This window comes from Clupea harengus, chromosome 11, assembly GCF_900700415.2.
Source record: "Clupea harengus chromosome 11, Ch_v2.0.2, whole genome shotgun sequence".
Lineage (NCBI taxonomy): Eukaryota > Metazoa > Chordata > Actinopteri > Clupeiformes > Clupeidae > Clupea > Clupea harengus.
This window is the reverse complement of record NC_045162.1, coordinates 11,482,822-11,503,870: the sequence shown is the minus strand read 5'-3', so window position 1 is coordinate 11,503,870 and position 21,049 is coordinate 11,482,822. Positions and strand designations below refer to the sequence as shown.

Below are 21,049 nucleotides of genomic sequence, written 5' to 3'. Positions count from 1 at the left end.
GCTTGCCAAAGGGGGTGTTACTAAGTGCTCACCATGCAGGGTGCCCAAGTTTTGCTTCAGGTCCTTTTTGTTATTTTGACAAGATGGAAATAAAAAATGATCTTGCTTAAAATATTGAAGAAATGATCTTTAACTTTATGCCTTTTGGTAAATCAGGTCATCTTTTACACGCTTAGCTAACCAGTAAGTAGCACTGCAATGTACAGGATGTTAGCACCTAGGCCTCTCGAAAAGCGTTGTGGTCAGGTACTTACAGTGCTTTTAGTCATACTATCAGGCTGCTGTGTGCTCTGAAGTTTGTGCTTTACATATAGCGGACAATAGATAACCATATTATATATAACATGTGACATGACGATTACAAAGTCTGTCCTCGTGGCTAGTTGTATGGATGGTTATATGAATAGGCATGAATTTCATTTGATTTCAAGTCATAAAGTGTTGGTGTTCACTGTGAGATCTTGTGTGGTGGCCTAGATGCTGTGTCAGGACGGAATGTTCGATCAGGAATGGCCCCAGCCAGATGGAACGCTGGGTTAGAATGTAGAGATCTGTTAGGATAATCTGTTCTGATTATTACTGAATATTCGGATGTTTTGAATACTGTCTTTTTGTAGTGAGGAGAAATGCAGCACAATGGTGCTGAGACACAGAGCAGGTGAGTACATGGCACACTACTCTACATTACTGCACACTACCCTACATTACTGCACACTACCCTACATTACTGCACACTACCCTACATTACTGCACACTACCCTACATTACAACACACTACCCTACATTACTGCACACTACCCTACATCACTACCCTACATTACTGCACATTACCCTACATTATCGCACACTACCCTACATTATCGCACACTACCCTACATTACTGCACACTACCCTACATTACTGCACATTACCGCACACTACCCTACATTACTGCACACTACCCTACATTACTGCACATTACTCTACATTACTGCACACTACTCAGTAATGAAAGGTGTACTGTCTTTTGTTGCATGTCGACTGTGGGGCATGTATTATTTATTATAGTAAATGTAAACGGTTAAGAGCAAATACCCAACTCTTCAACTTAGAAGTAATGCAATTACTGTAAGGCGATATAATTTCATCATTTGACATCATTTTCATCAAGTGATATTGCACAGGGGTGTACCCACTTCTGTACTCACTATACTATAATTATTACTATACTATAATTAAGACAATCCAGTTTGATCACTTCTGGTGCCAACTGTTGGGCATAACTCATCCTGCTGAAAGTGGACATAGACACGCACACAGTTTCTGTTTCTCCTCAGCCTTGGGTCTGTGTGACGGATCAGAAGCTGCTCTGTAAGGAGCAGGACAAACACCAGGGACACACGTTTAAACCGGTGAAGGATGCAGCCGAGAAAAACAAGGTATGTGTGGGACCCAATTTCAAAGCTGTGTGTGTATGCTGATACTCCTAGAATGAGATGCATATTATATTATATAATAATATAACGTATATTATATTTTATATATAAATATATAATATATGTCTATGACAATGTTGTTGTTGTGGTGGGTCATGTGCTGAGCCTTGGAGTACCATGTGGGTTGTAGGGTAAACTGAGAAAAGCTCTTGGAGATCTGGTGAAAGAGAACCCAGCATTCGATGTCCTCATTCAAGACCAATTTGCTGAGATTGCCAAGAGTGAGGTGAGACGAGGCTTCGCCCAATGTTTTCTGGGTACTCGACTGTGATGATGTGATGATGTATCACCTCCAAATAATTACCAGAAACCAGTCAGATACTATTTGACGTAATATTTTCCACAAGGACTTTTTTTTAACTTTCTATGTTGGTTTGGACAACGGCAGGAGAGGTCTGATGTTCTTCAGGCCCAAGTCTCTTCCCAGTTTGAGGTACTTCACCAGTTTCTGAGGAAGAGAGAGGAGGAGATACAGAGGGAGCTGGAGGAGAAGAGAAAGAGGTCTGTGTCAGCCATGCAGCGAAACCTGTTTGACATCCAGGGGAAAGCAGCCGATGGCCAAGACAAGGAGGTGATCCTGTGGTCTGCACTGGAGATCCCCCGACCTGACCTCTTCCTGCAGGTCAGAGAGGACCACACACTCACACTGACACCCTCTCAGTTACTCAAGGTCAAAGAGGCACACGCATTCACAAGGCAGATATGTCTACAGTATATGCATCATTGAACACTGAGGAATCAGGCTCCACAAGTTGGACTACCATAGTCTGGGGTTCACGCCCTGTGCTCTTTTAAGCGCCTGGAGACAATCCTATTGTTTTGGAAAATTGAATTGAATTGAATTGAATACAACTAGCCTACTACATTGTTCTCTAGATGACTCATTTAGCCTCAAGAAGCTTGTAACACCCCATACCTCTGTAGGGCCATCTTACTGCATTCCTAATCTTTTAGCACTCCCTTCATGTGCTCCCAACTGTTTCTCTTTCATTGTTTGTGTGTGTGTGTGTGTGTGTGTGTGTGTGTGTGTGTGTGTGTGTGTGTGTGTGTGTGTGTGTGTGTGTGTGTGTGTGCGTGTGCGCGTGTGCGCGTGTGCGCGCGTGTGCGCGTGGTTAGTGGTGGCATGACAAAGGAATTCCTGTAACCGGGAGGCTGAATTGGTAAGTACATATACAAAATAAGTAAATAGGGTACAGTACATATGGTACGTATGGCCTTTTCAGGTCACCCTCAAAACTGCATGCTTTAATGAGACAGAAACTAATCCAATCATTTGAACCACACTAACAAGCAAGACCAGTGGTTCTCAATCTTCAATAAAAAAAAAATGCACCCCAGTCATGTCTCTGACCCCAGCTCAATCTTTACCCTTTACTGTTAACCACAATAACGACTGGAATTTAACCCCTTGGGAATCTGTGAGAATAACGTGAGCATGTGTTCACAGGTTCGAGTCAGAGGTCAAGAACCTGGTGGTGACCCCTTGCTCTGTGTCAATGGGTCCCTATGAGTCCCACCTGCTCTTCTTTGTGTGGAGGGAGATGCTGCAGACCATCAAACCAGGTGAGGAGTGGAACATCACCGTAAAATAAGAGACTAGACAGTGTTGTTCTGAGTCAAAGTTAGTATAGAGTAGAACTTAACAAACTAACAAACAAAATACAAATACAAATACAAACAAATAAAGAAATACATATGCTAAATGCATATGTACATGCGTAAATATTTCCTCAAATAGTGTATGGGGCCTTTATTTATGGTAACAGGTCTTTATTTGAGGCAGGCTTGTATTTGATGCTGGCCTTTATTTATAATTCCCTCTGTTAGTGCATGTGCTGTTACTATACATTCAACACCTGCTGTAACCATGTTCAGTTGCACCACTGCTACTTAAGTTACAGCGTAGTAGCTCCTTAATGAAAATATTTTTGCACAAGAATTCCATTTTCAACCATGAACAACCAATCAATATCACTTGATATCGGATATCCGAAGCATTGTAGCTCCCATACTTATATCATATGAAGGGTGAAAGTAACAAAAGTTAATTGATACAAATTGTGGTGAACTGTTCGAACACTACTCTTCCTTTCTTCTTCTTCCTAAGGCCTGGAGCGTTTGAGCATTAAAGACCCAGGCGACTTCAATCTCATGGTGTCTCCTGAGGGTCACAGCATTCGCCAGGCGGACAGAATTGCCATCAAAAACCGCAAACCCAGCGCCAGCACCATCCAAACCTTCAAGACTGGCAGACACTGGAGAACTGGAGAATCGGAGTTAAGGTGGAAATGACTACAGGTGCTTTGCTTGTGCTGCCAGAGAAGGAAATCCAGCTCCGCCTTAAGAATGGTGGCTTTGTCTTTACTCACGATGGTTCCAAGTTCCCTGTATTAAGCGGCACCCAGGATCTCCCCAGAAGGATTGGCCTGTATCTGGACTGCGAGAAGCAGCAGGTGTCCTTTTATAATGCAGACACCATGTGATGGAGATAATTTCCAAACACTGTTAATGACTTAAGAATATAATAATCAAGTGCCTTGTATTATTAATTACCTTATATGAATCATTTACTTATGTAAGCAGGAACATGGCTTTTCTGTTTTTCTGTGAGTGTGTAACTTAGAATATTAGGTGCCACTTAGTCTGCATATGTACAAGAGCATGTTTAGACCAGAAGTGATAAGAAGGGTCGAACTGTGCTTCTTCCAACCTTGCAAAACTTCCATCCTTGCCTCGGACTTCGGAAATTCAACATTTCATTGGCTTTGGATAAATGTGCCTGGTTAATTCATAATCAATACCATAACCATATCAGCTAATGCATTTAATAATGTTTCAAATAGATTGTGTTAATTTCATGTTGTCACAATCCTGCCCAGCATCTCCTGATCCTGATTCATGTGTTCCCTTTGTTTCGCTCTGTCTTGGGTTTCTGTTCCTTGGGTTTGCTTCCTTGATTGGTCATGTGCTTCTATGTTTACCTCCTGTGTTCCATATGCTTTTGTTGTCCCTTGTGTCTTTGCTCATGCCCCTTTCATTACTGCCCGTTGTGTCTTGTTGTTCCCTGCCCACCTGTGTCTGGTTTTCTCATTGGATTTACTTCTGTGGATTTAAACCCTCTTGTTTCCCCAGTTCTTTGACTGTTTGTGGTTACTTGGTGTTTGTGTCCATGCTGGCTCGCTGCGCTGTTCCTAGATGTCAGCTAAGAGTTCTTGTTTTGATTTAAAGTTTGTGTCTTGAGTTGTGTGTCTGGGTCCTACCTGAGGTGAAGCATTACACGTTTGTTACCCAGTAAATCGGATGTTATTTGTGCTATATTTGTCCAAACAGGGCTTCAGTCTCTGTGCTTTGGTCCTTAACCTGAGTCAGAATCTCCAGTCCTCACATGCAAAACCAAAAGACATTTGATCACACCAAATTTGAGCATGTCATACATCTATGTGTACAACAAGTACAACAGCACATAAGACAAGGCCCTGACCGTGGCAGTACAGTTACACAGGCTTCCAGTCAACTACACAGACAGTCAAAGAGGCTGAGTCACACACCAATCAGAACCTTAAGATGGATAGATAAAAGGGCCATGGGTCAGCTCACTTGTTCTGGAACAATGGATCCACAAAGACCTTCTTGAAAATGTACTCATGTCTTTATACTGTGCCCATCGTGTGAAGAGGTTGTTCTGGCGCTTAAAATCTGTGCACAGACCACAAAAGAGCCGTGCAAGACAGGCTGCTGTGTGCTCTGAAGTTTGTGCTTTACATAGAGCAGACAATAGACAACCATATTCTATAAAACATGTGACATGTGATGATTACCAAGTCTGTCCTCGTGGCTAGTTGTATGGGTGGTTATATGAATAGGTATGAATTTCATTAAAAAAAATGCAGCACAACGTGTCATGGCCGGTGAGGCCAGGTAAATATAGTGAACTCAAAAGCAGACTCAGGAGCAGCAGGACAGTTAAGGTGTTCTTTAATGCGTTTGAAGCAGTCAGGCAAGACACCCAGTTGGCAACAGAAAAGTCAAAAAGGGAACTCAAAAATCAAAAGGTCACAGCAGAGGTACAGGTAAGGTTCAGTCAAAAACAGGCAGAGAGGTTGGTACACAGGTAGGCAAAAATACAGGCAGCGGTACAAAAGGGACTTGGCTTGACTCACGTGGTAACACAGAAAGAGGTTGGCAACAGATTGGCAGATGGGCAAAAGTTTCCGTAACACAAGGCAAGAATCAGAGTCCAAAAACAGGCATGGGTCGAGAATAAGCTTGGTTGAAGACAGAATCCAGAAGTAGCTCTCCAACAAGGCTCAGGAAAATGACGCGGTAATCTGGCACTGAATGTCAGTCCTGGTGTGCTCTCAGTCAGGAGACAGGGCAGAGGGAAAACCTAGCACGGAGCCTACGGAACAGCACTGACATGCCAGATCACAGACTACAGAGGGCGTGAACCAGGCCGGCCTGTGACACAACGTTGCTGAGACACAGAGCAGGTGAGTACATGGCACACTACCGTACATTACTGCACACTATTCTACATTACTTTTGTTGTCCCTTGTGTCTTTGCTCATTCCCCTTGTGGGAGCCATTGGGGTTCATGTTTTATTTTGTTTGGGAAACTAGATGTCGCTCTACCCTAATTGGATTCACAAGGAAGAGAAGAATAGGTGAAAATCCCCCAAACAAGAACTGAAAGACAAAAAGCATTTACGAGCTGTGATGCTTGCCAACGGGGGTGTTACTAAGTGCTGACCATGCGGGGTGCCCAAGTTTTGTTCCAAGTCCTTTTTGTTATTTTGGAAAAGATGGAAATAAAAAATAATCTTAATTACGGAATTAAAGTGTGATCTTTAACTTCATGCCTTTTAGAAATCAGGTCATGTTTTACACACTTAGCTACTCACAGTCACTGAAGTTTTGACCAAACCTTTGCTTGCCACTGTAAGTAGCACTGCGATGTACAGGATGTTAGCCTGTGACCACACACCTAGGCCTCTCGAAAAGCGTTGTGGTCTGGTAATTACAGTGCTTTTAATCGTACTATCAGGCTGCTGTGTGCTCTGAAGTTTGTGCTTTACATATAGCGGACAATAGATAACCATATTATATATAACATGTGACGTGATGATTACAAAGTCTGCGTGCGTGCGTGCGTGCGTGCGTGCGTGCGTGCCTGCGTGCGTGACTGTAAATGCTTGTGCTGTGTTTCTATAGATGAGTCCATGTGTGACGTGTAACAGGTCAGTATTCACCCTTAAGAGTACTTCTGTCTTTTGTACTGACAGCTTTCACAAGCCCTGATGCCAATATATGCAAAGAAGACTATTAGTATTTCATGCTACCTGGCTGTTCTTAAGCTTGATGGTGAAGAGTAGGGGACTGTGACTTCTTTCTTCTTACCTTACCTGCTGTGAAATAATGTATCCAGTAGATGGCGATATGGATCATTATGGAAAGCTCCGCAAATCCATATTTTCTCATTCTAATTCTGGTGTTCGCTCTCAGAAAACACGTGGTATTATCAAACCTGACAAAATTTTAAAAGACAAATAAACCAAAATGAATTTAATTATTCTTACCCTAGATTCTGAAGAATGGGTTTGAATTAATAAATACAGACCAGAAGTATCTGTCGTATATCCTCAATTGTTATGTATCAGTGTTACAGTGAACTGACTGACATGTTTATCTTCTCTCAGCTGTGAGGGTGAACACTTTTCTATATGTGTGTTCTGACCCAGAAAGCAGATCCACGCCAGGTTAAGACCAGATCTGTTCCAGAGTCAGGTTCCATAGGAAAATCCCACATGAGTGCAGTTTGCGCTTAGCAGGACATAACAGTCGCCTCCTCCCCACTTGTGTGTTTGTGTGTGTATGTGTGTGTATCTGCACACATGTGAGTATCTGACATAACAGCCGCCTCCACCCCAAAGTTCAGCAGATCAGATTAGACCCTCAAGCTGTGCCGTGTATTTGTGTACGGACGTATGTGTGTAAGGTGGAGAATGGCCTCTGGTTGCGTGTGTGTGTGTGTGTGTGTGTGTGTGTGTGTGTGTGTGTGTGTGTGTGTGTGTGTGTGTGTGTGTGTGTGTGTGTGTGTGTGTGTGTGTGTGTGTGTGTGTGTGTGTGTGTGTGTGTGTGTGTGTGTGTATCTGCACACATGTGAGTATCTGTCCTCGTGTCAGACAGGAGTTTAGTTTCCTATGTGTTAAGCTGTCTAAAGTGGCCATCACCATCTGAATAACATCAGAGCTGGGCACAGGTTTCAGAGTCACAATCTGTCCTACACATGTACTAGTTTTTGCTCTTGGCCTACATTGGACCACTTTAATAACTGTCTTACTTTCACGCTTACAAAATGTAAAAGATGGCTTCTTAATTAAAAGTGCATCACGTATAAGTAAGTCTACCTAATATACATAATCTGAATGGTAACATATGATTAAGTCTACTTAATATACATCATCTGAATGGTAACATTTGTGGTGGGATTCGAGCTGCTGCTGGTTTGGCCTAGAAAAATACAACAAAAAAAGTGTATTGAATGACTTATCTCCACGAGCAGGTTGGATTAGGTCCCCAGGGAGCAGCTATCTGGTTGAGCGTGTCCTTGTGTCTTGTGATGCAGCAGGCAAAGTTCAATCAGCTCAGGCTGACAAACACTTCCCAGGTTTACATGGCGTGGTGCTGCTGATGTGGGTTGACCATGCTGGCAAATATCCAGTCAGTTTTTAGTTGTTCAATGTGTTGTTCAAAGTGGAAAATGATTGGACCACTGCTGATGAGTAAACAGGTCATTATTGGTCTTAGCTTAGTCAGCATTACGTCATGTTTTTGATTGTAGGACTCGGATAACAAAAAAAAAACTCTTTTGACAGCATTTTCAAAGCAGTTCAAGAAATAATAATGATTTCTCACATGGGCCACAATTACAGCAGTTCTCTACAGAAGTTGTAGTATTGGAGGTGCCAGTTGTGTGGATTCAATCCTGCATTAAATCCCTGATATATTTGTATTAGTTGTAGAAGTAGTGGTGCTGAGAGCAGTGCTTCAGTTTAAGTAGGAGCATATTAAACACCAATGCTTTTAAAAGAGACAGGCCTCTCTATGGCTGGCTGATGTAGAGAAAATAGCTGCAAAGACTGTGTGTGTGTGTGTGTGTGAGTGTGTGTGTGTGTGTGTGTGTGTATACGTGTGCGTGTGTGTGTGTGCGTGTGTGTGTGTGTGCGTGTTTGGATGGGTGTGTGAGCGTGTGTGTTTGCAGGAGGGGGGGTTAAGGAGGTATAAGGAGGTCGCCAGGAGTAACTAGATCCCCCCGGCCTCGCGCTCAAAAGTTTGATTTGCGTCTCAGAATTTTCCCAGGCGGGACATGAGCAGAGGTTATTAATAGCAGTAGTCTCAGCTTTTCGCTCTCTCTCTCTCTCTCTCTCCCCCTCCCTCCCTCTCTCTATCTCTCTCTCTCTCTGTCTATTTCCCTCACTCTCCCTCCCTCTCTCTCTCTCTCTCACTCTCTCTCTCCCCCTCCCCATCTCATTTCTCTCTTCCTCTCCTCTTTCTCACTCTTGCTCCTTCTCTCCTTCAGCTTGGCTTGTCCCCCTGTCTGCTCTGCTTGTTTTCCTTCTTTCTTTCTTTCTTCCTGTCATTTTTCCCTCTCTGCTTTTTGACTAATTCCCTCGCTATCTTATTTTTATTTGGGTCAGCAATTGATCTTTGTTCTCTGTCTGCTTGCAAACGGTCTGTGTTTCCCCTTCTTCCTGTCACCCCAGTCTTAACACCTTATGTGTCTCTCGCTCCCTCTGTGTCCGCTGCTCTGTCCTGGGTGTGTGTACTGTCAGCGAATGTCTCTTGGGTGTAGGTAGATGTTCCATATGGCAGTATGGGTAAAACTGAGTTATATTCTCTCTATAAGAACTTTCTGGACTGTCTCTGCCACTGCCTGTGTGTGAGTACCCATCCCTTTAAACGTTTACCTGAGGTTCTCTTGTGTGTGTGTGTGTGTGTTTGGGGGGGGGGGGGGGGGGGGGGCAGGTTGTATGAACACTTATTTGGGTGATAAGTGTCAAAGAATGTGTTTTCCTGTGTTTGAAAGGTTGCTCATTTGAAGTGTGTTTGTCAACATGTGTATAAGGGACCTTCAAGAGTGAACTTTTGGCAACTCAGCTAATCTGCTTGTTTTCTTCTGATTTGTTTCTGAATCACTCTCTTTCTGTTTGCTGCTGTCTTGAATGTTTGAATCTCTTATATGCTCCTCCCAGGAGTGTGTGTGTGAGTCTCTCTCTCTCTTTGTGTGTGTGTGTGTGTGTGTGTGTGTGTTCTTCTTTCATCCTCTCCCTCATTTAATTCTCTTTTTCAACTGCTTATTTCATCTAATAAAGTTAGATTCTCTGTATCTCTCGCCCTCTTTCTCTCTCTCTGTGTATGTGTGTGTTTGTGTGTGTGTGTGTGTGTGTGTGTGTGTTTGTGTGTGTGTGTTTGTGTGTGTGTCTGGGGGGGGGTTCCTCCCTGTGTGTCTCTGCTTGGGTATTAGCATGTCTACTAGCATAGACATATATACATAGACCCCTCCTTGACTGCTTCAGCCCGTTGCCGTGACGAGTTACGTCGCCGCCATCTTGTAAAGGGGGCAACTGGCCTGGAAACACACGCAACAACGTTGGATCTGCGTTTTTTCTGGATAAAACGCACTCTAGCGTTTACATTTCTCAACCGATTTCACTGAGTCGTTTTTATATTCAAGGGTTTATGATCGACGTGAAGTTCTCCCAAAAAGTTTTGTCTCCATGTTACTTTGAATATCGATAGCAAGGCTATAATGGCCTTAGACGCTAGAGAATGCTAGACGCTACCTTTTCTTGTGCTCCCACAGCTCGTGCACTTTGAAAATACTAAGAAGAAATCTAAACTATCGAAATAGTGCTTCTTTAACTACTAATTATTGACCATGAATTGAGAGAAATGGAACAAAATTATATACATATAAACATACATGTATATATGTCTATGATAATCGCTGCTAGACGCTCACTTTTACAACTTTTTGTAGCTAGATATTCACAATTTGAAATACAGTATACACAATCATCATTTGGAGATGAGTCGGGAAACTGAAGACTGATTGTTTAGCTCCATCTCTAATCCTGAGAGTCTGACCGGTCCTGTCGAAGCCAGCTTACTACAGTCAGATTCATAATGTCAGTCGCTCAGCCGAAACGCAGGTGTTCTGTTACAATGTGTCTGGCTGGGAGTTTCGGGAAAAGATACATGGCAATACGTTGTTTACCATCGTCTTTCGAATCAGAAGTCTTTGTTTGTGTAAAATTACATTTTATTGTCAATTGCACTGTTCAAGGTTATGTTTCTCTTTGCACATATTTGAAACTAACTATAAAAAAACTGACTCACTGCCAGTGTCTCACTATTTGATTTGTAGGCTATTTGCAGATTTTGTTCCATTTCTCTCAATGATGGTCAATAATTAGTAGTTAAAGAAGCACTATTTCGATAGTTTAGATTTCTTCTTAGTATTTTCAAAGTGCACGAGCTGTGGGAGCACAAGAAAAGGTAGCGTCTAGCATTCTCTAGCGTCTAAGGCCATTATAGCCTTGCTATCGATATTCAAAGTAACATGGAGACAAAACTTTTTAGGAGAACTTCACGTCGATCATAAACCCTTGAATATAAAAACGACTCAGTGAAATCGGTTGAGAAATGTAAACGCTAGAGTGCTTTTTATCCAGAAAAACCGCAGATCCACCGTTCTTGCGTTTGTTTCCAGGCCAGCTGCCCCCTTTACAAGATGGCGGCGACGTAACTCGCGAGGCAACAGAAGAGGAGGGTTCTATGTATATATGTCTATGTCTACTAGTGTCAGCCCCCATAGATTGATTGATTGATTGATTATTGATCCCTACTCTACTAGGCTCCAGTCCATACAACCCCTCCATACATCCTATGCACTTCACTTATCACGTATGGTTTTAACACAGTGTACTTCTCATCTGAGCGCATGTTTTTACAAGTTACCTGTGCTAATCGCTAGTTTCATGATCTGGTTTTACAGTTTAGGGATGCAGTCAGTAGCAAGTGACCTGTGCTGGCAAAACATGTACTTATTTAAGAAGGACATTGTATTTGAACTTGAACGAAGGACTTGAATGCATTGTACTTGCATGCAAGAATATTTGAGAATAAATTGATAGAAAAGCCGTGATTGACTGACAGGAGTCCCCCTCTTTAAGCCTTCCCTCCTAGCTAAGTGTGTGAGTCTGATGACAGCCTGTGGTTCATGCTGTAGTCAGTCAGGCCAGTGTGGAGCTCTTGGGTAGACCGTCACGCTGTAAGGGGCTGGAGAACCGTCTCAAGGGCCAGACACACCATCCAGGATCTGGTGATCATTCTTTGATTTTGATGATCAGTGTTTCTGTGTGTGTGTGTGTGTGTATGTGTGTGTGTGTGTGTGTGTGTGTTTGAGTGGACGTGTGTGTATCATTCTATGATTTTGGTCCAGCTGGGCTGAATGACCCCTGACCCTTGACCCTTGACCAGGTCCAGAGGGTGGTGTCTGGTGTTGTGTTGCAGACTTTCTCTCTCTCTGTCTCATTCTTCCTCTCTCTCTCTCTCTCTCTCTCTCTCTCTCTCAAACACACACACACACACACACACACACACACACGTACACACACATATGTACACACACACGTACACACACACACACACACACACACACACACACCACACACTTTGTCTTTTCTCCTATCTCCTTCTGCCATCTTCATCTCCATATCCTCCTCTCTGCTTCTCACTCTATTTATTGGGCATTCTCAGGCCTTTACTAACTAACTCCTCAGAGGTTACTGTGCTTTTAATTCATGTATTTAATTAGTTTAAAGTCATTTTCTGATTGGTCATGGAAGACTCTGTTCATTAGTTACATCTGAATAACATCTCTATTTCTACATTTCTATGCTGCTGTATAGGGACACTAAGAGATACATCTGAATAATATCTCTATTTCTATGCTGCTGTATAGGGACACTAAGAGATTTGCTCCAGCTTAGCTAATGTTCCAATACAGATACAGCAATTTCTGATTGGTCAGTTTTAAGCATGTGTGAGATGACATACTGCCACTCATCATTATAGCAAAGTAGATTTATTCAGGGTGAGATAACACAGACACACAGACAGACACACAGACACACAGACTGACACACAGACTGACACACTGACAGACAGACACAGACACAAAGACACACACACACAGACTGACACACAGACTGACACACAGACAGACACAAAGGCAGACAGACACACAGACAGACAGACAGACAGACAGACAGACAGACAGACAGACAGACAGACAGACAGACAGACAGACAGACAGACAGACACAGACACACCATCTTTCTACAGTGAGTGAACCCACACTGACCTCTCCTCTTTACTCCCCTCTTTCTTCCCATAACCCTGCCACCCCACACCCCCCATGTCCACTGTGATGGGAACATGAAACGACTTATCCTCTCTGACCTTTGGCCTGGCATTGACTTATAGCGAGGTGACAGCCAGACCCCAGTGAAGGACGACAACCATGGTCACCTGGTTTACGAGAGCGGAGACGTGCTGCAGGAGAGATGTAAGATGTACAGAACACACGCATACACATACACACCATCCTCACACACACATGGATGTAAATAGCTGGTTTGATCCAAAAGATCTTTTGTGTGGTTATGTTGTGTAACTGCCTGTATCTCTCTCTGCTTGGCTACACTGCACTGTAAGGCCCAGATAGAGTTAAGAGTTAAGACACACGTAAGTACATTACATCTGTGGAACAGACACCTAAAACTACACCTTATTTTAATTCATACAATCTCTCTTACAACCAAGGCCTTTCATCTCAACCAATTTTTGTATTATTATTATTTTCTTTTCTTTTGTTATCTTCTTTATTTATGTCTTTATTTTAAGCATCTTTGAGAACTGTGAAAAGCGCTATATAAATGTGATCTATTATTGTTATTATCTCTCACTATTTTCTCTCTCTGTTTTTTATTACAGATGAGATCGTAGACACTCTGGGTGAAGGCACCTTTGGCAAAGTAGTTCAGTGTATTGACCACAACAAGTATGTTCCCTCACAATCACATCCTGTGGTCTTGGTCCCTGTTTGGTCCCTCCTTTTTGTCCAGTTACACGTGTGTCTTTGTCAGACCCGGGAGCCGAGTGGCCCTGAAGATCATAAAGAACGTTGAGAAGTACAAGGAGGCGGCCCATCTGGAGATCAACGTCTTGGAGAGGATCAATACCAGAGACCCAGACCACAAACAGTGAGTCCTCAGAGGGAGAGGTGCTCACGGGCTGCACCCAATCAGACCAGCAGGCCAGGAGAGAAGAGAAGAACTGCACTCTGAGCAGATGGAGCTCTGTGTCACTGAAACCTGATTTCCGTAAAATTTTTATGGTTGTGGTTCTGGTTATAATATTTAACAGACGCATTTGTCCAAAGCTACTTACAGAAGGTAAAAAAGACATGAAACAGATGAATATAAAAAAACTATAAAAAGGCAGTTATACTATATACTAGACTAAACTCAAGAAACAATATTAGGTTTCTTGGTTTCTTGATCAAATCCAGTCTGTCTGCCTGTTTCTCTGCATGTATATATTTCTCTCTCTCTCTCTCTCTCTCTCTCCCTCAGTTTCTGTGTGCAGATGCTGGACTGGTTTGATTTCCATGGCCACATGTGCATCAGTTTTGAGCTGCTGTCCCTCAGCACGTTTGACTTCATGAAACAGAATCACTACCTGCCTTACCCTGTCAATCAGATACGCCACATGGCCCAACAGATCTGCCTCGCTGTGCAGTGTGAGTCAGGGCAATACACACACACACACACACACACACACACACACACACACACACACACACACACACACACACACACACACACACACACTTACTCACACATTGACACACCAATTTGCAGACACAAAAACAGATGTATCAGATTTGCTCTCCAGTCTTAGTAGTCGTGATTGGCTTTGGCCACCGAAGTGCGCTGCTTTTCAGTCGCTGGATTCTGGAGTTCCATCTCCATGAGCACTTCTTCACAATGCTAATAATACTTACACAATACTTCACAAATAACTAACTAATAGAGCATTACCAGATAGTGTAATGGACGTACCAAACCTCAGCAATAGCATGTTCGATGTCATACACAAATCAGGGAATAAATGAGTCTGTGAAGACATTAACAAATCCAATCAATGATACAGTACTATCATAGATAATAAACAACCCAACATTTCAGTTATATCTGATGTGTTAATACCCGTGTTGGAGACATGTTCATGGATAGCTTTCTATTTCTTTAACAGTTATCCATGACAACAAATTAACCATATGATTCTATTCCCTCAGCTTTCCATGACAACAGATTTATTAACAATAGAGTTCTATCACTTAGGCAGCTGTGCATGACAACAGTATTAATAGAGTTCTAACACATTGACATTTCTCCACGACTGCAAACTAATAAACAATCGAATTAGAATATGATCATCTAGACAGTTTATCATGGTAACAAAATAAAACTCAAAAGGTAATGACAGAATTCAATCTCCTTGACAGTTCTCCATGACAACAAGCTGACACACACAGACCTGAAGCCAGAGAACATCCTGTTTGTGAATCCGGACTTCTCTGTCACGTTCAACGCTGAGAAGGTGAGGGCTACTGGAACACTGACCAGCCACAGCTGCCATGAAACCCTGTCATAACAGAACCTGTCAGTGTGGAGTTACTGACTGCTGTCTGTCCAATGACACTTCAACACATTTAATGAAAAGCTTTGCTCAGTAGTCAACCAGTTATGGTGAAAAATACAGTGCATGTTATTTTGTACTGTGATTATTTTCAATGTAATAACCTCCACCCCATCTTTATAATTTAAATGCATAAATGCATTGCCAATGAGAGTCTTAGCTGGTTCCTTAAACAAGGTGGTAAGGGAGTCAGTTTGTGAGGGACTCACTGTCGCCCCCTATGGTTCAGAAACGGGAGGAGAGGACCATTAAAGACACGTCGGTGAGACTTGTGGATTTTGGCAGTGCCACTTTTGACCACGAACACCACAGCACCGTCATCTCTACCAGACACTACCGTGCCCCTGAGGTTTTACTGGGTAAGAGGAAGATTCTCTATGTGTGCGTGTGTATGTGTGTGTGTGCGTGTGTGTGTGTGTGTATACGAATACAAATTGGTGCATGTATTCTTATGCATGGAGTACGTGCGTGTGTGTCTGTGATTGCATATGATTGATATGTCTGTTTATGTAATTTTGTGTACTACTATGAGCTCTGTGTACTACTATGGAGTGTGTGTGTGTGTACAACTCTTTCTCCTTGTCTGCAGAGTTGGGCTGGAGCCATCCATGTGACGTGTGGAGTATTGGTTGCATTCTGTTTGAGTATTACCAGGGGTACACGCTTTTCCAGGTACTGCAGTGTGCCTGTGTCAGTGTATGTGTGTGTATCATTTAAGTCTTTGTATGAGGTATGTGTATGTGTGCACGTGTCTGTGTGTGTGTCTGTCTCCCTGTGTGTGTGTGTGTGTGTGTGTGTGTGTTATAGACAGACAGAGATTAATGGTGTATACTGTTGCATTTCAGACTCATGATAACAGAGAGCACCTGGCTATGATGCAGAGAATACAGGGACCACTCCCTTCCAGCATGATCCGAAGGACCAGGTCACACACTCAGTACACGCACACAAACACACACACACACACACAAACACACACACACACACACACACACACACACACACACACGCATACACACAGCTCACTTGGCTTAAAACAGACAAGTTGAAAACAGGCTCATAGATGTTTTATGCATGCATGCATACACACAAACATGCACATATATAGGCTAAAACACACACACACGTTCATGTATTTTAACGTAAGTTGACCTGTCCCTCCAGGAAGCAGAGGTATTTTGTTCATGGGAAGCTATTCTGGGACGAGAACTCCTCAGCTGGAAGATATGTCAGGGAGAACTGCAGACCCCTCAAAGTGAGACACACACGCACACGCACACGCACACGCACACGCACACGCACACACACATACACATACACATACACGTACACATACACGCAAATGCAAATGCACTGTTACGCCCACCTTGGCCGGCCCTATGGGGCAAACACTACTCCACCCCTTACCAAAACACACCAGCAACACAAAATCCCAGGTTGAGAGGCTTGCTGCCAGACCAGCAGTCCACAGGCTAGGAGCTTGAGATTTGAACTGCTGCTTAATCACCTGGACAGGTGCACCTCATCCGCCAATCAGGTGTAGCACAACCTGGGCAGAGCTGCAGAGAGGGACGGAACACAGGACACACACATGTGGCTGTAACACACACACTAACACAATTACACACTTACAGATGATAACTTCCCAACTCAACCCAACCCAACCTCTCTCTCTCCCTCCCTCTATCTCTTCCTCCCTCTCTCTATCTCTCCCTCCCTCACCCTCTCTCTCTCTCCCTCTTTCTCCCTCTCTCTCTCTTTCTCTCTATCTCTATCTCTCCCTCCCTTACCCTCTCTCTCTCTCCCTCTCTCTCCCTCTCTCTCTCTCTTTCTCTCTCTCTCTATCTCTCCCTCCATCAGAAGTACAGGCTATCAGACTCAGCGGAGCACGAGCAGCTGGTGGATCTGCTGGGTCGGCTCATGGAGTACGACCCGTCCAAACGCATCTCTCTCTCTGCATCCCTCCGCCATCCCTTCTTCTCATCCCTCTCTCCCAGCCTGTCTGCCTACAGCTGGGTTTGGGAGAGCAGCCAGCTGGACATCAGCAGATGAGCCCTCCTAACACACACACTCACACACACACACACACACACACACACACGCAGACGCAGACACACACACACACACACACACACACACACACACGCAGATGCACACACACACACACACACACACACACGCAGACGCATAACACACACACACAAGCATACATACACACACACATACAGAACACATACAAGACATGATACTCACATAAACACACGTAATGAAACACACACACACAAAGAAACTCACACACACTCCAACATACACACACACACACGCACACGCACACCACACACACACACACACACACACACACACACACACACATACTGAACACATCTGAGGCTTGATCTGATCTCTGCTGGCAAGATGTTTAACTGATGACATCACACTGAGAGGCTTGTGTCAGGCTCCTTCTCCAGCATGTCCCCCAAGTGCTCCACCCTCTCTGTGTGTGGCAAAATGAGCTGGACTCTGATTTGTCAGTGACATTTGATTGACAGCTATTTTACTGTGCAGAGGCACAGTTAAGAGCCTAGCTGAGTATCAATATTACTCTCCTTTTGTAATGATGGTTGTGGCAGTACTATATACTGTATATTCTGCATAGACACAGACACACACACACACACACACACACACACACACACACACGAGTGCAATAGACACCAAACGCTCCAGCCATGGATTCATTTGATGTATGTCTTTCTTTACTATAACGGCAGGCTTTCCGGTAACACATGATGTCATTCCTCAGACATGCACACACACATTTCTGCCCTGATGCTTGTGTGATCTGTCAAGTTTTCTTTCTTCAATAAAAAAAACTCACCTTTTTCTGTCACTAGTTGGTGATATGGTCTGAGCTCAGGCTGTAGATAAAGAGTTGTGTAAGACCTTCTATTTTCATATGTGATTATATGGGTTCTAATATGCACCAAGTGTGTGAATTTGTCTGTGTTCAAGTGTCTATTTATTTGAGTGTATTTTAGTAAGTGTCTAAGTAACTCTATCTATGTGGCTGTTATTGGCTCTCTGTTGTTAGGGGTGTATTCATGTGTCTGTGTGTGTGTGTGTGTGTGTGTGTCTGTGTCTGTCTGTGTGTGTGTGTGTGTGTTTCGTGTGTGTGTGCGTGTGTGTGTGTGTGTGTGTGTTCATACAAGTGTTTTCTATGTACTGTCATTCTGCTGGAAGAGATGTTGGCATAGGAGGGAATGAGACTATGTTGTGTGTGTGTGAGCGTGTGTGTGTGTGTGTGTGTGTAAATGTGTGTGTGTATGTGTGTGTGAGTGTGTATGTGTGCATGTGCGCAATTTTTTTACCTTTGTATTCTGATGTACAATACTGTGCAAAGGTTTTAGGCATTTTTCTTTAACGCAGTTATTATATATATATATATATATATATTAGTGCTGTCAAACGATTAAAATATTTAATCGCGATTAATCGCATTTATGTCATAGTTAACTCAAAATGAATCGCGATTAATCGCAAATTTGTATCTATTCTAAATGTCCCTTCGTTTATTTATTTTTTCCATCATTTTATTTGTATTTTAATGCCCTTATCAATATGGAAAAGTGGATTGGCTTGCTTTAAGCAAATGTTTTATTTGATTGAAAACCAACATTGCCAAACAGGGCGGTACAAAATAAAATTATAAAGTGCACATTTCAGGTAAACAAGGACTCAGCCTATAGTGCAGTTAAACCATGGCTTAATATTTTTTTTTTTCAAGTTTGCTGGGAACATAGCAGTCAGGCCTCTTATTTCAGAAACAATGAACCGTAACAGTTCGGTTACCAATAAAAGGTAAGCCTACTACTTCTTTGCTTTCAGCCAGCTGCCTGTTGACATTTTAAGACAACAGTGAAGCTCGCTTCTTTTGCACAGCACAACTTTTAAATGTAAACTTTCCATTCAGAAGCTTTTTATCATCCATTTCGCCGTATCGCGCTCACCATTCACTCAAACCGTAACGTTAGCCTACTACAGTTTGCGAGGCCAAAAAGAACGTTAATCTAAAAAAGAAAAAAAAAATCGCGTTAATCTCACGATAAAAAATGAACGGCGTTAAAATGGGTTTGCGTCAACGCCGTTAATAACGCGTTAAACTGACAGCACTAATATATATATTTATATATTATATTATTATATTATATCGTCTGCATTAGTGACATTAGTGTGTCAATAGGAAATATCATCTATAGATTTTAACATTCTTTTTGAAAATAGTGAAATCAGTTCAGATATTTTTGATCTGCTGCACTTCGCATGTTGTTAGTTGATAAATAAAAAAACTTGTGTAGTTCATGCAATTTTGATAGACTTTACGGCATTGTTTAAAATGTGCCCAAACCTTTTGCACAATACTGTATATCTCAAGCTCTGTGTGCTTGCACTATTTGATTGATTTGTGTGTGTATGTGTGTGTGCGTGTGTGTGTGTGTGAATGTGTATGTGTATGTGTGTGTGTGTATCCATAGAGAGTATCCATGTTGTTTCTTCTCAATGGGAAACATGTGATGTCCTTGCCTGTCACCATGTTGGGTTGTTTGCTGTCCTGTAGGGAATACTCTGACACAAACCTTGCCAACTGGCTCACTCATCAACGTCTCTCGTATCTCTCTGTTCCTCCTCTTTCTCGTCCTCTCCCTCCACAAGTACTTCATCCCCCCGTCTCCCTTCTCAGTCGGACAGCATTCAGTCTCTGTTGGCTGTCTGGAAAAAGCAGTCTCTCTATTTCTGTTGATTTTTTGAAATATTATTACGTTATGTTGACACCACCTTGCTCATGATGAAACGTAAAGCTTTTGGGTGGTATTACTTTGTTACAGTTTTTTTCTGTGTCAAAAGCCAGGTTAGGGTAATTATTGTTCAGCACGTTACTTTGATTTTGTTTGGAAAGAGTTTGTGTGGTTGTGTTTTGTTTCTTTGCTCATCTCTGTGTGTGGGTGTTGTGTGTTTGTTAATGTGTGTGTGTGTTTGTGTGTGTGGGTGCTTGTGCTTGTTATGCCGATGTGCACTTTCTCTTGTGTGTGTGTGTGAGTGTGTGTGTGAGTGTGTGTGTGTGTGTGTGTGTTGTATCTTTGCTGGTGTATAGGTGTATATCGAGTCTGTGTGTTATGGTGTGGCTCGCTGACTGACTCACACCCCAGTCTCGTGTGGCTGGTCCAAACCGTGACCATTGGGCCCAGCCTGTCATTGTAATGGTCTTAGGTGTGTTTTTAGTGTGTAACAAGGTAATGACCTCATCCCTGCACCGATACCCCTCCTAACACACACACAAACACACACACACACACACACACACACACACACACACACACACACACACACACACACACACACACACAAACTGCCCACTACCCCCCACCCTTCACACTGGTGGTGTCCTTCAGGTGCGCAAGACACTGATCTCTCAACAATCCCTTAAGTAGCTCAGGGAAGAGTGCCTACCTCCCACACACACACACAACACAGAGAGAGAGAGAGAGAGAAGAGAGAGAGAGAGAGAGAGAGAGAGAGAGGGAGACAAACGCAGATACAAAAACTCAATCTTAACCCAAACCTGGGAACTTAATTTAACCCAAACCCGGGAAGTCCACAAGAAATGCGATGCTAAAATAAAATAAAAATCCCTGTGTATCACTAGAATTAAAAATGGCCGTGCCCTTGCCTTCTACCACTTCCTCTGT

General features: G+C 42.9%; 2 protein-coding genes across 2 annotated transcripts; both read left to right on the top strand.

Moving 5' to 3' along the window:
* Positions 1–523: 523 nt before the first annotated feature.
* On the top strand, positions 524–3,958 carry LOC105912981 (zinc-binding protein A33-like). The gene is made up of 8 exons (XM_012841993.2): positions 524–535; positions 1,317–1,418; positions 1,606–1,701; positions 1,864–2,097; positions 2,592–2,635; positions 2,923–3,038; positions 3,583–3,757; positions 3,871–3,958. Exons 1-8 carry the CDS (start codon positions 524–526, stop codon positions 3,956–3,958), a joined length of 867 nt encoding a protein of 288 aa, XP_012697447.2.
* Positions 3,959–8,995: 5,037 nt separating this feature from the next.
* On the top strand, positions 8,996–17,400 carry clk2b (CDC-like kinase 2b). The gene is made up of 11 exons (XM_012842016.3): positions 8,996–9,414; positions 13,026–13,107; positions 13,536–13,602; positions 13,688–13,804; positions 14,177–14,343; positions 15,112–15,206; positions 15,535–15,664; positions 15,895–15,977; positions 16,151–16,230; positions 16,470–16,560; positions 17,166–17,400. Exons 1-11 carry the CDS (start codon positions 9,349–9,351, stop codon positions 17,355–17,357), a joined length of 1,170 nt encoding a protein of 389 aa, XP_012697470.1. The 5' UTR covers positions 8,996–9,348; the 3' UTR covers positions 17,358–17,400.
* The last annotated feature ends 3,649 nt before the right edge of the window (positions 17,401–21,049 follow it).

What these genes read in the sequence shown, in the direction of transcription:
- clk2b (XM_012842016.3), top strand. Translation starts at nt 9,349, where the DNA reads ATGGGTAAAACTGAGTTATATTCTCTCTATAAGAACTTTCTGGACTGT. An exon ending in AGCATGATCCGAAGGACCAG is followed by an intron (nt 16,231 to 16,469) that starts GTCACACACTCA and finishes CTGTCCCTCCAG; the next exon opens with GAAGCAGAGGTATTTTGTTC. An exon ending in AGAACTGCAGACCCCTCAAA is followed by an intron (nt 16,561 to 17,165) that starts GTGAGACACACA and finishes TCCCTCCATCAG; the next exon opens with AAGTACAGGCTATCAGACTC.
- LOC105912981 (XM_012841993.2), top strand. An exon ending in GACCTGACCTCTTCCTGCAG is followed by an intron (nt 2,098 to 2,591) that starts GTCAGAGAGGAC and finishes GCGCGTGGTTAG; the next exon opens with TGGTGGCATGACAAAGGAAT. An exon ending in ACTGGAGAATCGGAGTTAAG is followed by an intron (nt 3,758 to 3,870) that starts GTGGAAATGACT and finishes CCCTGTATTAAG; the next exon opens with CGGCACCCAGGATCTCCCCA.